Source organism: Platichthys flesus, chromosome 19 (genome assembly GCF_949316205.1).
Source record: "Platichthys flesus chromosome 19, fPlaFle2.1, whole genome shotgun sequence".
NCBI classification, from domain to species: Eukaryota; Metazoa; Chordata; class Actinopteri; order Pleuronectiformes; family Pleuronectidae; genus Platichthys; species Platichthys flesus.
The window spans coordinates 8570562-8585965 of record NC_084963.1 but is presented as its reverse complement, the minus strand read 5'-3'; the positions used below and the strand labels follow the sequence as shown (position 1 = coordinate 8585965).

The window sequence follows — 15404 nt, the reverse complement described above, 5'->3', positions numbered from 1 at the left end:
TCAATAAAGGGATAGGTAAGAACACGTTACTCTAGGCATAGGCTCGACTACATTTCATTTTTGTTCCTACAAAATATCTTGGAATAATAAAGTCATTTCTGTTTCTATAATCTATCAGCACACAGGCCCCTTTCCTTTCTAATGTGATTTCAATGGAAGACATGGAAATCAAAGGGTTCAAATATTTTTTGTAGAGAATCTCCCATTTTATCTCTTCACCACAGCTGTGAAAGATTGTTGGGGGAAACACAAAGGGAGAATTGTTCTCTCTATGTCTGCTTTGGTTTTACTGCAGCTTCCTCCCACAGTACAGACATGCTACATGGGTTAATTGGAGATTCTGCATGAGGGTAGGAATGATCTCTGTTGGCCCAATGTTAGACCGTAAACCTGCCCAGGGTTAGATAGATAAGATAGAAAGATGGATACTTTATTAATCCCGTGGGAAATTCAGAATTCTTGGTTGGACATTATTGGAGCGATAATGATTACAAAGATTTCTTCATGGCCAAAATTGAATTACCACAGGTGAATTAAAGTTGCATCAGGATGAAATGAAAGAATGAAAAAAATCACAGTAAAAGTTTGCACTTTATTGATAAAGAAAAAACCATCTGAGATGGATCAAAATTTAAGTCCACCTCAGTCAGTGGTTCACACTTCATTTAAAAAAAGAAACTGACAAGTGAAGCTCACAGTTAACGTGTCACTGGTCCAACAGGCGAACTAAGGAGGATATTGATCAGCTTCACAGGTTTGTAGTTTGGCAAAAAAAAAAACTTTAAAAATCAAGCTGCAGAATTGTCACACACACGAAAAGAGTTTTAAGAAAACAATACAAACTTTAGAATGATAGCTGCAGAACTGTGCAATTTGGTTTGGGTGATACAACATTTCTTCTTCGCAGTGGTTCCTGACAGTCTCACCATCAGAAACTTCCAATGTTATATTACTACCTCTTATCTCACCAAGTCGGGGGGGGGGGGGGGGGGGGGGGGGGGAATAAATCCTGCTTCCACAAAACATATTATTGTTTTTAAAATAAATGGGAAAATGTATTTTAAGGCTGTGGGAAGAGGCATGATGTTCAGGGGATCCTGACTGTGGAATGTATGTAGCAAGAGGTAACATTGGGGAATCCTATAAGGAGGACTGGGGTAAAAAAAAATTAAAATTAAAAGAATTACAAAACACTTTCCCCAATTCCTTGGTAAATGACAGGTCTTTCTACCGATAGTGACGTGGTGGTGGGCTATGGTGCTGTGGAGGGTGCCTCCGGGGGGGTGGACTATGGCGCGCCATGGCGTGGCGTGGAGGCGACTGGTAGCGTGGAGGAGGAGATCCTCGGTTGTTGTAGGGGGATGAATAGCGGCCTCTGGATCTGGAGCGGGAACGGGAGCGACTCCAGTTGGGAGTGCCCCTCTCCCCCCTCTCTCCTCGCTCTGCCCTCTCTCCTCTCTCCCCCCTCTCCTCAAAGACACGGATGTAAGTAGTTTCACCCTATAAAAGGAATTTTAAAAAGGACATTTGTTTCTTTAACAATCTATAAGTAAAAAAGGACAAATAAATTTCAGCATCGCCGGCACTTACTTGATGTGAACGGAACTCGGTCCTATCCAGTCTGCGTAAAGCATACTCCATGTCCTCCCTGCGGAGAAACTCCACGACCCCCTCTCCGTCTCGCTGCACATCAGCAAAACAAACATCGCCTGCCTCGCGCATGTGATCCTTCAGATCCTGCCAACTCCCACTTGGTGGTAACCCTGACATCAGAAAAACATACATGTGATAGGGAGTTGGGGACAAGAACTTGTTATAATTTACCTGCCATTTTAAAACCAAAATCATTGCACTGACAAGTTTAATATTTTGCATAAGGCAAGAACCCTTTAAGCTAAACCACACCTTTTATTAAATCATAGGCACGGATATTTATAAGCTAGATGTAAATTCTCTGGGAATTGTAGTTTTCTTAACTCTCAAAGCGCTTACAGAAAATACATGTACATTTTTGTCCCTATGCAATGCTAAACCCAAAGTTAGTGTCAAACCAGAAGTTGGAAATGCTTAGTGGACAGTCACTTTAACTCCAAATAGAAGATTATTAATTTTACTTTTGTAACTCTCCATGTGTACAAATCTAAACACTATAGTAATCAATATCCACAGGATTATCTTTATGGTAGGCAAATATGCAGATATACTAGTGAAGATTACATTTTTCTGTAATATTTTCAGAAAACCCCAAAGTGTTTAGACATGAGACCCTCACTGTGTTGTACTTCTTAACTATGAAATCGTTGTATTTGTGTGTAGTCTCATTTTTCTAGCTGGTATAAACATGCTTGTATACATGAATGTAGTACATTAACAAATCATTAATCATAAAGAATGACAAAATGTCACCTACCAGTCACTAAAGTTGGTGTTTGGGATTTTGCAGCCAACATGATTGGTTTCGAGTTACTGTTTTGTTTTTCATGACATAAGGAGCTGACTTGACCTCATCCACTTAGTCCTTTTTGATTTCCAGTCCGCCATGAGAGAGAACTATATCTACCTAGGACTCCGGAGATCCTCTACTAGTCCTCTTGTCCTCCAATCCGCCACAAGAGATAGAAAGAAACATATCTGCCTATGACTTCTGATGTCCTCTACTAGTCCCCTTGTCCTCCAATCCGCCGAGAGATAGAGATACATATCTGCCTATGACTCCTGATGTCCTCTACTAGTCCTCTTGTCCTCCAATCCGCCACAAGAGATAGAGATACACATCTGCCTATGCCTCATGATGTCCTCTACTAGTCCCCTTGTCCTCCAATCCGCCATGAGATAGAGAAACATATCTGATTATGATTCATGATGTCCTCTACTAGTCCCTTTGTCCTCCAATCCGCCATGAGATAGAGAGTGAGAAACATATCTGCCTATGACTCACGATGTCATCTACTAGTTTCCTTGTCCTCCAATCCGCCATAGAGAAAGAAATGTTTATGCCTACGACTCATGAAGTCCTTTTACTAGTCCCTTTGTCCTCCAATCCGCCAGAAGACAGAAAGAGAGAAACGTCTGCCTATGACTCATGATGTCCTCTAATAGTCCCCCTTGTCCTCAAATCCGCCATTGAGAGAGAAAGTGAGAGAGAAACATGTCTGTCTATGACTTAAGTCCACCTTCCTACCAGTCTCTTTGACTTCCAGGTTGCAGTGAGAGAGATAAATAATATCTGGCTATGACTCATGACGTCCACCTACCAGTCACTATGACGCGGAATTCAGATCTTCGAGTTGGGGGTCCAAACCTTCCCCTAGGTGCTCCTTCTGCTCCTCCACCTCTTCCTCCTCCTCCACCTCCTCTTCCTCCACCACCTTCTCCTCCTCCCATGGGACCAAATTTAGCACCAGTAGAGCGGGGATACTCAACACGCAGTTTGGAGTCTCCATACCCATATCCATTCCTTCCATAGACGGCATCATCCGCGTCCCTATGAGAAGAGAGCAAAGAACCCCTTACCATACGCCTGTTTCACTAGTGGACATTGACCTGGAATTGCCATTTCCATCCATTCCCTGCTGGCCGTCAGTGGAGATGATGTCATGTCACAAAGATTAAGGTATGATGCAAAGGGAATGTGATTCGACTCGGCAAAGACCATCCCCAAAACTCACCGTGGGTCTTCAAATCGGACAAAGGCAAAGGGGATAGTGCCTCTATTGTTCTTCAATTCAACATCGCGGATTTTCCCATATTTGTAGAAGAGATCCTCGATGTCTCTCTCCTGGACATCAATGGGAAGGTTCCCCACATAGATCCGGCCATCTGACATGGTGGTTGATTTGAGTGGCACTGCTGACACAGAATGGGGGCACCTGCGGACTTTAAGATCACTTCTTGTTTTCAGAATGAGCTGTGGAGCTGGTCCTGATTCTAATCCTAGTCCCAATCGAACACTTAGTCCATCCACATCAAATGTCTTAATTTAGATTAAAGTACAAATCTAAAGCAGAGATGCTGCCGTCATAGTCGTAGAGGATGAACTCAAGACCAATGGCACAGGACCTTGGATCGAAGTCTGAAAACTTTAAAACACAGGGTAATGAATTTCTAGCATCCATCAAGAAATATTCACAGTATCATTCTGATTATCATGTGGAGAAAAACAAATTGCTTCAATCTGCATATGTGTGTTGCAAACATGTATATTCGGGTGACAAATTAAATGGAATCAAATCATTCTTATTTTAAGTCTAAGTGCCATCTTGTTTTTAGGAGGCATCTACATTTGAGACTGATTTCGAGAGACCTGGTTTCAGTCTCTTTAAATTACAATTGTCTGTTAGGCATAATCTGCTCTTTTGTTTGGATAAATCCTTTAATTTGTCACCCGTGTATGTTTACTAAAAACTAACATTTACCAAAGAAAAGCGCAGCACCAAGCACAACAATGTTAAGTGAAATGAAGAGAAAGGGCTGGAAAGGTTACATATTTGAAAATGAGCACTAATAACAGTCACATTAGAAATAGAACTTTGAACTCTCGTCATAAAAACTATGGTGGCTGGAGAAACCAGTTTTATAAATAACCCGAGTGATCGCCCGGTGGCATATCATTGACTTGTATGAGAGAGAGAAGGTAAACCGGCCAAACCTGTTCGCTCTCTGCCTGCTAACCATTCATATCCAAAGGTTACTGATTCACCTCGTTATTCAAGTTAGATCCCGGGCCACACATTCGATGTAACTCTTGTTTTACGACGGCAAATGATGGTAGCATTTCAAAACACTCATTTCTAGGCTAGCTTTAGCCACCATCAGCTATTTAGAATGAATTAATCGTTTTGTTTTTTTAAACACTGTATTGTACAACTCTCGAAACCACGCAACAGTAAATGTGGTAATTGTGAGATTGGGGTCGACGCCTGCTGCTGAAGATGAGCCGCTATGCGCACCAGCCATTACGGTTTCACTTCGGTGTCTTTGTTAATCACGTCCGTTCAGCTAGTCGCGCTATCGAGCGTCTGTTTCGGGCTGAAACGCACGAATATTCCCCACGCACCACGATATGCGTGGTTGGAAAAGACACGTGAAATACATGCAGAAACTACCACTTTAATAGAAAATGTGCTGTTACCTTTCAGAAGCAAGCGAATTCGCCCGTTTGTGTAGATTTAATGCTGCCGACTAGCGCGCTGTGCTAGCGTCATTTAGCAACAACTAGCCCGGTGTCTTCTTCTACTTCCGATTTCAGGGAAACCTTCCGGCTGGTAGGTTCTCTGCTGCCCCCAGTGGGTTAAATGATTATTACCCAGTAGTAACCATAAACTGGATATACAAGGTATTTGTGCTGTGTATAAATACTGTATATAGTACTGTATATAAAATGTAACACAGTGAAGGGCGTATGTTTTCTCTGAATTGAAAGATCATGGATCGCACATTTACTAATGTTGTCTCTTGTTATCAACACAGCTTTTTTCTATAGAACCAAGAGCAAACTCAATCCCTTCATGTAACCATGATGAATAGTTCATATCCTTTATATATTTATACAACTTTAATATTCATAGCTTGATCAGGTATAAATGGGCCTGTGAGGTAAATGACCATGACTTCCCCACAAGGATGTTGAGCTTATTAGTCCAAAATCCAAATTCTTACAATTGAAGCCAGAAAATGATCACAGCCATGCACCATCTATCTATCTATCTATTGATTCATTGTATGTTCTGAACCTGTTAAGAAATTGAAAATAAAGCTACTTTAACTTTTTTAACTTTCTATCTATCTATCTATCTATCTATCTATCTATCTATCTATCTATCTATCTATCTATCTATCTATCTATCTATCCATCCATCCATCCATCCATCCATCCATCCATCCATCCATCCATCCATCCATCCATCCATCCCTTTCTCTCTCTCTGTCTGTCTGTCTGTCTGTCTGTCTGTCTGTCTGTCTGTCTGTCTGTCTGTCTGTCTGTCAGTCGGTCTGTCTTTCTGTCTAACTTAAAGTTTTATATGAGTCAAAAAATATTCCCGCGTGACATAACCGGTGAGGCCACGCCCCCTGCCCAAGAAGCTTTTTAGGTACGGAGACTTTCCAGCACGTGCATCATCCGAGCCATTCAGCGGTAACACAGACCAGAGACGGGTCACCGAGGTCTCTGGACTGTCTTAAAAGAAGAAAACATGTCGTACGTTAAGTTGGTGTCTGCGCTCGTCAGGGGGAACTCGGGCAAACTGCGCATCTCGAGCGGAAGATGTCGATCGACTGCGGCGTCCACGAAGAGCCGGGAGGAGAAGGAGCCGGGCGGCTGCGCTGTGGTGGAGGCGCAGCCCGTGGAGCTCATCTCTCAGACCCGGAGCGCCGCGGACGCACCGCTCAGCAGAGTCCACATCGACTTCGACAACACCAAAGAGGCGTACGAGAGTAAAGGCAACGCCGAGCTGATCCGGAGCCTGGTGGTGTTCAAGCTCTGCACTGTGGACCTGCTGGTGGAGAAGAACAAAGAGGTGAGGAGGTTTTCAGCCCAGATTCTGATCCACTGCCACAGCAGGAACCATCCAGACCCCTCAGGTCGTCTGGAGCAACACAGTTCTTTTAAAATCAATGACTTTCCTGTTTGTTAACTCCTGTTATTAAATCAAATAATCACTTTATAGACACTCTTTAATTATTCATTTTTCATTCTCTATGTAACTTTATTTATCTTTTAATGCTTCTACAATTAGTCATGGTGCCCTTTACATTTTATTTAAAGCACTTTGAATATCTCGCCCGGCCTCTCATCTAATGTCCTTGTTGTTGTTTCCCCCTGGCTTGTCAGTTGATCGATCTGAGCAGGAAGGTGCTGGGTCAGTGGCTGTTTGAGAAGGTGATGAAGATGACCTTCTACGGCCAGTTTGTGGCAGGGGAGGACCACGAGTCCATCAAACCTTTAATCAAGAAGAACCAGGCCTTCGGGGTGGGGGCCGTTCTGGACTACAGTGTCGAGGAGGACCTGACCCAGGAGGAGGCGGTCAAGAAGGAAATGGAGTGAGTCTACTGTTTACATCCGAGCATGACAACACCAGGGCCTTTGTCCTCGCCCTCACTGCGGCTCAGGGAACGCTGCAAAAGGTTTCTGTGTGTCTCTAAACCAAAAGCAGCACTAAGTTATAACAAATGTGCAGCACACCAGGGGCTGTAATGAGTTGCGTAAGAGTGTCGTGTTTCAACGGGCGTAACCAGACTGTAAGGTCCCGACCCAGCCCCTGATCTCCAGGAAGAGGCCATTAAAACAAAGCCCCCTTCCCCCATATCTGCCCCATAAAAACTTTGCAGTGAATAGATTTGTACGGAACCAAAAGGCCAGTCTGTGAGAAATAGATATTATAGATGCCCTGGTAGTCATTTTGCCCTTCTCCCTCTTAGTACAACCACATTACAGGTTATTGGAATGTGTTGTAAACGTGTAATTCACTTTGCACAACATACATCTCTGCTCTCAGGTCAGACTCCTTTGACAAATTGAAAACATTCCATTGAGTTATACTGTGAATCCATTGCAACTTATTCTTATCTTATCACTGTAAGTCTGACTTCTGTTGTGGCTCTTATCTAATTCTTGAGTCAGTTGATCCAGAGTAGTTTTCCTCCACATCAACACAGCTATCAGAATCCAATGTGTTTGTTTAATGTGCTGTTGCAAAACAGTGTTCGTCATCTATTGGTCGGCAGGGACAAACCCATCTCCTCTGATTGGTCGAGCCCGGTTGTTTCTTAGGGAGGCTGCCAGCCTTTTAGAGCAATGTGTGGATCCCTTCAAAGGGCTCTCTCTCTCACACACACACACATATGGACGTGTTGTGTAACATCCTGCAGAGGAAAAGAGCTTATTTTTACGAGGCATGAACATATGCATGCTGAAATAAATCCAAGCCCTTTTTAAAATATATACTGGATCCAATTATCACGACTCTCTTGGAGTGGAATCGAGTCTTATCTTCATGGAGAAGGCAAACCACCAAACATGTTGTTCACAGATACTTCACTCGTGTCACAACAGGTCCAGAAATTAGGTCATCGCATTTGCATTAAAATGGGCACGCTGAGACTGGTTTAAATTACTTGCGAAATAAATATATTATTATTTGAAGAACGTTTAGGCTGTCCTGTTTATAGAAAGTGTATTTTTGTCTTAAGTACAGACACTAAAATAAATTAACTTGTCTGAAAAAGCGAAGTTACATAAGGTGGAGTAAATCCTAATAACTTCTTTATTCTTTCCTTCTTTTACAGTGCATGTGTTTCTGAAGCAGAGAAAGAAAGTCCAGGTGTGTTGAACTTTTATTTGAATCCAACGTAATACACCACATTACTTACAACTAACAAAAGGCCGTGTTAAGAAGAAGACCGGGGTACTCTCACTGCTCTGTGGCCTGGTCGTGTTATTCAAGTGTCAGCACTGGTATGTCTCAGTTATGTGCTCATGTGGTCAGGCCTGGCTAGTGCTGGTTAGAACTGGATCTCGTGGGGTCTGAAATGTTCTGCCCTGCTGGTACAGTAAGAGGAAACTTTTGTTTGCGTGACAGGGTAGAAATGTGAGGCTCCGGTTCATCACTCACAGGGGATTTATCTGGCCTTATTTATAAATCTTATATCACAATAAAGTTATCTCCTTAATACCTTGTAATGTTACTGGCAGTTGCATCGGTGCCTTACAGGAATTACAGCAGTGCTATTATATTATTTACGAGGAGTCACATGGTTAGACCCTTACCTCAGGTTATTTTCAGGACGGCGGGACCTTCGCAATCAAAAAAAATGTGAAAGTTCCCCTTAACAACATTTTCTAATGATAGATATTAGCAGAATTAAATACATTTACTGCACTCAAAACAAAAGCTTGCAGGATTTAAATATTTCTCTTTGGATTTATTACGTAACTAATAACTGTTACTACCATTGGTACTGAGTAAATACTGTTGATAACTTGTGTAATACTACTGTATTCTGTAATTTTTAAATATGATGGAATATGGTTCTTAAAAAAAAAAGGGAAACTTCCAGTGAGCTCCAAATTAATAAATCAAAACAACAAAATCCGTATTTGTCTTTTTTCCATGTCTAATGTTTTGTTTTTCTTCGGACCCCAGGGGCTGATCATCGCGAGAAGAAATACAAAGCTCATCGACAGTTCGGTGACAGGCGCGGGGGGGTCACCAGTGCTCGCACCTATTTCTACGCAGATGAGGCCAAGTGTGACAACCAGATGGAGACGTTCATCAAATGCATCAAAGCCTCCGGTGAGTAAGAAGGTTCCTGTACAAGGGATTAAAAAACAACATGTCACTAGTTCGATGAAGCTTTTTGTTGTGTAGTCACTTTACGAACAGCATCGTGAACGAAATAAGTAAATAATCCGTATCAAATATGGACAGAATTATGACTGACATAATAACGTTTGTTACCAATTTAAGGTGGAGCCTCTGTTGATGGATTTTCTGCCATCAAACTAACCGCTCTGGGACGTCCACAGTTCCTCGTAAGTCATATCTTCATGTGTCTACCATGTTAACCACAGATATTAGATAAAGTCACGACTCCCTTTATTAGGCAACAGCAGGGATTCCGGATGTTACACTAATAAATCCTGTGTGTTGGCTCCATGTCATCATAATGAGGATATAAAACATCTATTGACCTTTATGGTTTTAAGCCAATGCCAAAAGATAAGCACGGTCATAGATTCACTTTACTGTTTACAAACCTTAGGGGACATGACTTATATTAAAAGAACTACACTGGCTAATTTAAAACATTTACTGTGTCATATTCCCGCCTCAGTGTTCATCACAGTAGGGTTCAACTGCAGCATTATGAGATAAATGTTAATGTGTTGTTCTGTGTTTGAGCAGCTCCAGTTCTCTGAAGTCCTGGTCCAATGGAGAAACTTCTTCAACTTCCTCGCCGCTCAACAGGGAAAATCTGAAATGATGCTTTTGGAACAAAAGCTGGAGCTGGGCCAACTCAAGGTGAGTCTCAACTTCGCCAAAGTCTAAAGAGCGTCCATGCATGCTCATGGATTACTGCTGCCAGGCTTGTTTGCCTGTTTTAATCTTACGACTTTTCGAGCCCTATCACCCAATTCATGTGAAATATTTCTCTTGAAGGCAAATTTGACTAAGATGGGTGTTGGAGCCAAGGATGACATAGAGAACTGGTTCACTGGAGAGAAACTGGGCTTGTCAGGGTAAGATAGTCGCTTATTGCAACAATGATAACAACAACACGCATTCATACTTTTTTATTATGTACGTTAAATACGCTACAGGCTGAGTTCCTAAGTTCTTAAAGAACAGTTAAATCAGTAGGAAAACAGAACGTGTTTGAACTAATCACACACAGACACACAGTATCAACAGGCCTGTGGTTTAGTGTCTACACATAAACTAGCTCCAATTAATCCGTAATAACAATATTCTGAGGGCATTTGATTTAAAGCATTTTCTTTTCAAACATGTTGTTTTCAGAACGATTGACCTCCTTGATTGGAACAGTTTAATAAAAGACACAACTAAGATCTCCAATCTGCTCATGGTACCAAATATTGAGGTGAGACTTTCAAATATCAGACTTGTAGTGGCTAGAAATGTTTCTTAAAGTCAGAGCTCTCCACAAAAAATGATATTTCTCCAGGAGTGATGAGAATTACAAGTCAGACTTTTGCATCTTATAGATAAATATAAATATATTTATTTTGATAATGAGGAAAGCATAAGCCAAATGATTGGATGTGTTGTGTGATGGCTGTGCAGACAGGCCACCTGGAGCCGTTGTTGAAGATGTTCACAGACGAGGAAGAGCGACAGATGAAGAGAATGCTGCAGAGGGTGGACGTCCTGGCCAAGGTGAGGAAACCAAAACAAGATGAAGAAACAGTTAATTATGATAAACTGCCTGTTTCGTGTATTATGATTTGCTGATTTCTCTTCTGCACATTGATGAGTGTCACCTGCAGCCAGTCCTTAAAACTGTAAATGACGTAAATACACCTTGTGTGCTCCAGCATGCTGTGGAGAACGGAGTGAGGCTGATGGTGGACGCCGAGCAGACGTACTTCCAGCCGGCTATTAGTCGACTGACCCTGGAGATGCAGAGGAGATTCAACAAAGAACAGCCAATCATTTTCAACACCTACCAGTGTTACCTCAAGGTGAGACTACGATTTTCCTCATGATGACACATTGTGACAATTTTCCTTTTATCTCAACAAAAACATATCCAGAGCTGTGTGATGATCTCTTTTATTCTTGTTGTTTGTGTGTGTATTTGAACAACTCAATGCTTTTAGGATGCCTATGACAATGTCACTGTGGATGTCGAGCTGTCACGGAGGGAGGGCTGGTACTTCGGTGCCAAGCTGGTGCGTGGAGCCTACATGTACCAAGAGAGAGCCAGGGCCGAGGAGATTGGCTACGAGGACCCAATCAACCCAGACTATGAGGCCACCAACAGGATGTATCACAAGTGAGCGCCGAGTTATTTTGTTAAGGCCACATGTGGAGCGGTGGGAAAATGAGTGAACTCTAAACATCTGCCTCGCTGTTTGTGCAGGTGTTTGAGATACTTGCTGGAGGAGATCGAGCACAACAGGAAGGCCAACGTCATGGTCGCAACGCACAACGAGGACACGGTGAAGTTCACCCTCGAAATGTACGTCCAGTCTTAGGCCTGCATGAAGATTTCACTTGTACTAAATCCAGATTTGGTTTAAACATACACGAAAGCTGTAAACCGCCTCATTAGTCAAGGATTACTCCCCGTGGTTAAAAACCAAAGCTCTGGATATTTCTCTGAGCAAAAGGTCGTCTTTGTCAACTCTCCAGAGCAATTACATGATTTGCCGCACGAGTGGACAAACACCACACGGCAGCTCCCGTTATGTAACCTGGTGGCCTTTCTGTGTTTTTTTTCAGGATGAATGAGATGGGCCTTTCACCCACTGAGAATAAAGTTTACTTTGGACAGCTGCTGGGGATGTGTGACCAGATCAGCTTCCCACTAGGTATGTTGTGCGCACGACATGGTGAGGTTCCAGTAAACCCTACGGCGGGTTCCAAAAGTCGTGGCCCCCGATGTATGAACCCAGACGTCAGCCTTTCAATACTCAGGTGGCCTCTGACCTTAGAGATGATCTAACATATCTTAGGAACAAACAACTCCAGTTTCTCAATGTTCTTACCTGTCTGTTACTAAGTGTTTTCTTATGTATGCTGCAGCCGGGATACACGCTGTCAAGATAGACACATGACCAACCAATATTGTCTGAGAGATAATGGGCATCGCTCTGTACTTTCATTGTATAACAGAGCAAGACACGATAGTCAGACTCACTGATAAAACTGAGACACTCATCCTCATGAGAAAAGAAGTTAATGCTGTGACAGGCCTAATCTTTTTTCCACTAGCGTAACAGGACCAGTTTGACCTTGTCACATCACTTGATATCTTATCTCAAAAGGCAATTTTGGATATCAGTTATCTTAACGCAATATTTATTCACTTTTTCCCACCAACTTGCAGTTATATATCTACTATAACTGTATAAGCAGTTGTAAGGTTAATGAATATATTCTGAAAAACTGGTGATTTCTCCTGACTGTATTTCTGTTACAATCCGTATTTAAAACCTATTTTCAGACTTTACACTGAAAGTCACGAAATGCAAACACACTGTTGGTGGAGATAATGGCCCCAGTTTTTAATAATGGTTCTCTCTGCTTCGATAAATACAGGTCAGGCAGGTTTCCCCGTCTACAAGTATGTTCCATATGGCCCAGTCAACGAGGTCATTCCCTATCTGTCCCGCCGCGCTCAGGAGAACCGCGGCTTCATGAAGGGATCGCAGAGGGAGCGCAGCCTGCTGTGGAAGGAGCTGAAACGCAGGCTGCTGTGTGGCCAGATTTTCTATTCGCCTGTCTACTGAGTTACAGCACCGCGACATGCTAACAGGGGTACATCTCTGTAAACATTCCAGCGTCTGATCCGAGCTGAACCACCACCTGATAGCTGCTCTGAGTAGAGGAAGTTTAGTGTCCCTCGTGTGCCTGTTAGGGTTCGAGGTATTGAAGAATGTCTTTCGCCTGCGATGGGATTTATTTTAGGATATTTAATTGCCAAAGTGTTAAAAAACACTGCTGATCCTTTAAGAAGTGGTTGATATTTCAGCACGAGTTTATTTTAGTTAAACCCGGCAACTGTGATCCTCAGATTCAATCTGCAAAAGCATAAACACCTGCTTTTGTTAATGGACCTTTGTAAACATTTATCCTCATAACAAGGAATTATTCAGTAGAGGTTAAGAAAATTATATTGTATGTTTACCAGATGTGGCCTATTTGTATATATTTATAAGTGCCTTGATGATGAAAGACACTTTGTATGTTATGTTCAATTTATTTGTCATAGTTGTCCCTCAAAGTGCCTTATGATGGTTGTCATGAGATTTACTGAAAGCAATCAGCTACTTTACAACTTGTCGTCACTGTACACTCCTCCAGCAGGACTCTAAATTATTTTAGTATGTTTATTGTTGGTATTATATGTAAATGTGTTAACATTTGACGATGATTGTAAACCACAGGGGTTTTAATGATATAAAAATGGGTTGAATGTATCTTTATGTCTTGTTTAAGCCACAACATCATATCAACAAGAAGAAAATACGTTTTTCTCACATGACGTATATTGATGCAAAGCGTAGATGATGTGTAACTGTGGATTTTTGCATTAAAGTTAACCCTCCTTTATCTCCTGATGTGTCTTCGGAGGGTTTGTTTGATTCAGTCAGCTTCTGATTAAATTCCTTTTACTCTCTACTGAGCAGAAAAGTCTGTTCAGTTTTCCCAGAAATCAAGAACATCTTCTCCTCATCATACGCTGAGGACAAATCTCAAAAGCGGAAGTCAAGCAATTTATTGTCTTTGCTCCGACATGTTCAAAAAACAAGCCGTGAATCACGTGTGATTACACCTGCCCTGTTGCATAAGCTTCATGTGAGCAGAAAGTGGCCCTCGCTGCAGTTTATAATTATAGAGAATGCGATTTTTTTGGACTGGTTGTGCCAGTGTCTCAGGGTTCCATGCTGTCCCCGGCCTTTCAGTCATCTGTGAGTGGTGTCGCCCGGGGGATTGAACGAACAAGTTATAACATGTAAAACTATAGTATGTACAGGGTAAATTAAAAAAAGCTCATCTCCTTGAATGGAGTTGGTTCTTACTGCAGCTGTAGGATAATGTTTTTTGTATTTACAGCAATGTTTATGAACTCCTCATGTGACGGTCACTCATTCATATATTCATATATATATATATATATAAATTGCCTTGTTGTCATGTTGTCACTCATAACGGTTTATGCGCCTGTAGGGGCGATGGATAAATAAGCAGGCTGAATGGTTTGGGAACAGGTTTTAATGCAGAGAGACATTTTTTACTTAGACTTCTTGCTCTTTAAATCGGATCTACAGGCCGACGTTACTGTTGGGGCCTGATACCAGCAGTGATACCAGCACGGATAGGGAGTGGCATGGGGGGGAAAGAGAGGCCATTCTCCCTGTTACAAGTCGTTACCATTAGAATGATTTTGAAGCTGCTATTTCAAGGTAAATCGTTTTTTCTATCCCTCATCTGTTAAATGAACAGTGTTGTGCAAGTTCACACCTCATGAACTGGTTCAAAGTGCAGATCATACAAGTAAACATGAATGGTTCACGTTCATAGTTCAACATTTAAATTCTGAATTAGTTCATAGTTCAGTTCATCTCATAGTTTTAAGGTGGAGAGTGAGAATGAAAGACTTAACTTGTTCAAGAAAGTGTAAAAATCCCTCTCTGCTTTCTCTTGCCATCTGTATATGAGCAATTAATGGGAGACATTTTGCCAATTTTTAGAGTTTAGTATATTGACACCTTGAAGATGGGAAAGAGAGGGATTTGAACTCAGACTGACCGTTGTGTCATTTTATGCAGCTTTTGATAAACACTTCAGAGAAATCTCAACAATGCTGAGCTTCCAACTAGGGTTCGGGGGGCGAGACACTGGCCAGAGAAGAAAACACTTGGAATACGATGCTTGATTGGTCTGCATATGTGTGCCATGAGTGATGGGTAACATAGTGCGAAGTCGAGTTAGTTGGTTTTGGTTAGGCTTCATTTTACGGGCACTGAGCAACGACATGGTGAAAGCATTCGATTTAGACAGCGTCTCTCCTGAGGAGAAAGTATTGAAATGTTCTGAGGGTCAGTGAACAGGTAGGGGTGGGGCACATGACAGTTCTAGGCCAATGGCTGTAGTGTTTTGTGGGATGGCAGTCTCTCATTGGCTGATGAGGTGGCATCAGGGTGAATGAAGAACGGG

The 15404-nt window shown here is 42.1% G+C and overlaps 2 protein-coding genes across 5 annotated transcripts; one reads left to right on the top strand and one right to left on the bottom strand.

The window, feature by feature from the left end:
* Positions 1 to 987: 987 nt before the first annotated feature.
* On the bottom strand, positions 988 to 5261 carry srsf9 (serine and arginine rich splicing factor 9). Of its 4 annotated transcripts, none has more exons than XM_062412710.1 (5): positions 5132 to 5261; positions 3669 to 4079; positions 3255 to 3484; positions 1591 to 1763; positions 988 to 1500 (listed from the first exon to the last, which is right to left on the bottom strand). In XM_062412710.1, the coding sequence occupies exons 2-5, from the start codon at positions 3824 to 3826 to the stop codon at positions 1228 to 1230; spliced, it is 834 nt and encodes a 277-aa protein (XP_062268694.1). In that variant the 5' UTR covers positions 3827 to 4079; positions 5132 to 5261; the 3' UTR covers positions 988 to 1227. The 4 variants fall into 4 exon arrangements, with proteins under 4 accessions (XP_062268694.1, XP_062268695.1, XP_062268696.1 ...); XM_062412711.1 differs by having other exon boundaries at positions 3669 to 3869; positions 5132 to 5249; XM_062412712.1 differs by having other exon boundaries at positions 3669 to 3846; positions 5132 to 5249.
* An 848-nt stretch (positions 5262 to 6109) lies between these two features.
* prodha (proline dehydrogenase (oxidase) 1a) lies at positions 6110 to 13863 on the top strand. The gene is made up of 14 exons (XM_062413120.1): positions 6110 to 6515; positions 6830 to 7038; positions 8284 to 8318; positions 9141 to 9290; positions 9465 to 9529; positions 9903 to 10019; positions 10158 to 10237; positions 10518 to 10599; positions 10803 to 10895; positions 11054 to 11200; positions 11339 to 11514; positions 11602 to 11700; positions 11964 to 12052; positions 12783 to 13863. Exons 1-14 carry the CDS (start codon positions 6192 to 6194, stop codon positions 12971 to 12973), a joined length of 1857 nt encoding a protein of 618 aa, XP_062269104.1. The 5' UTR covers positions 6110 to 6191; the 3' UTR covers positions 12974 to 13863.
* The last annotated feature ends 1541 nt before the right edge of the window (positions 13864 to 15404 follow it).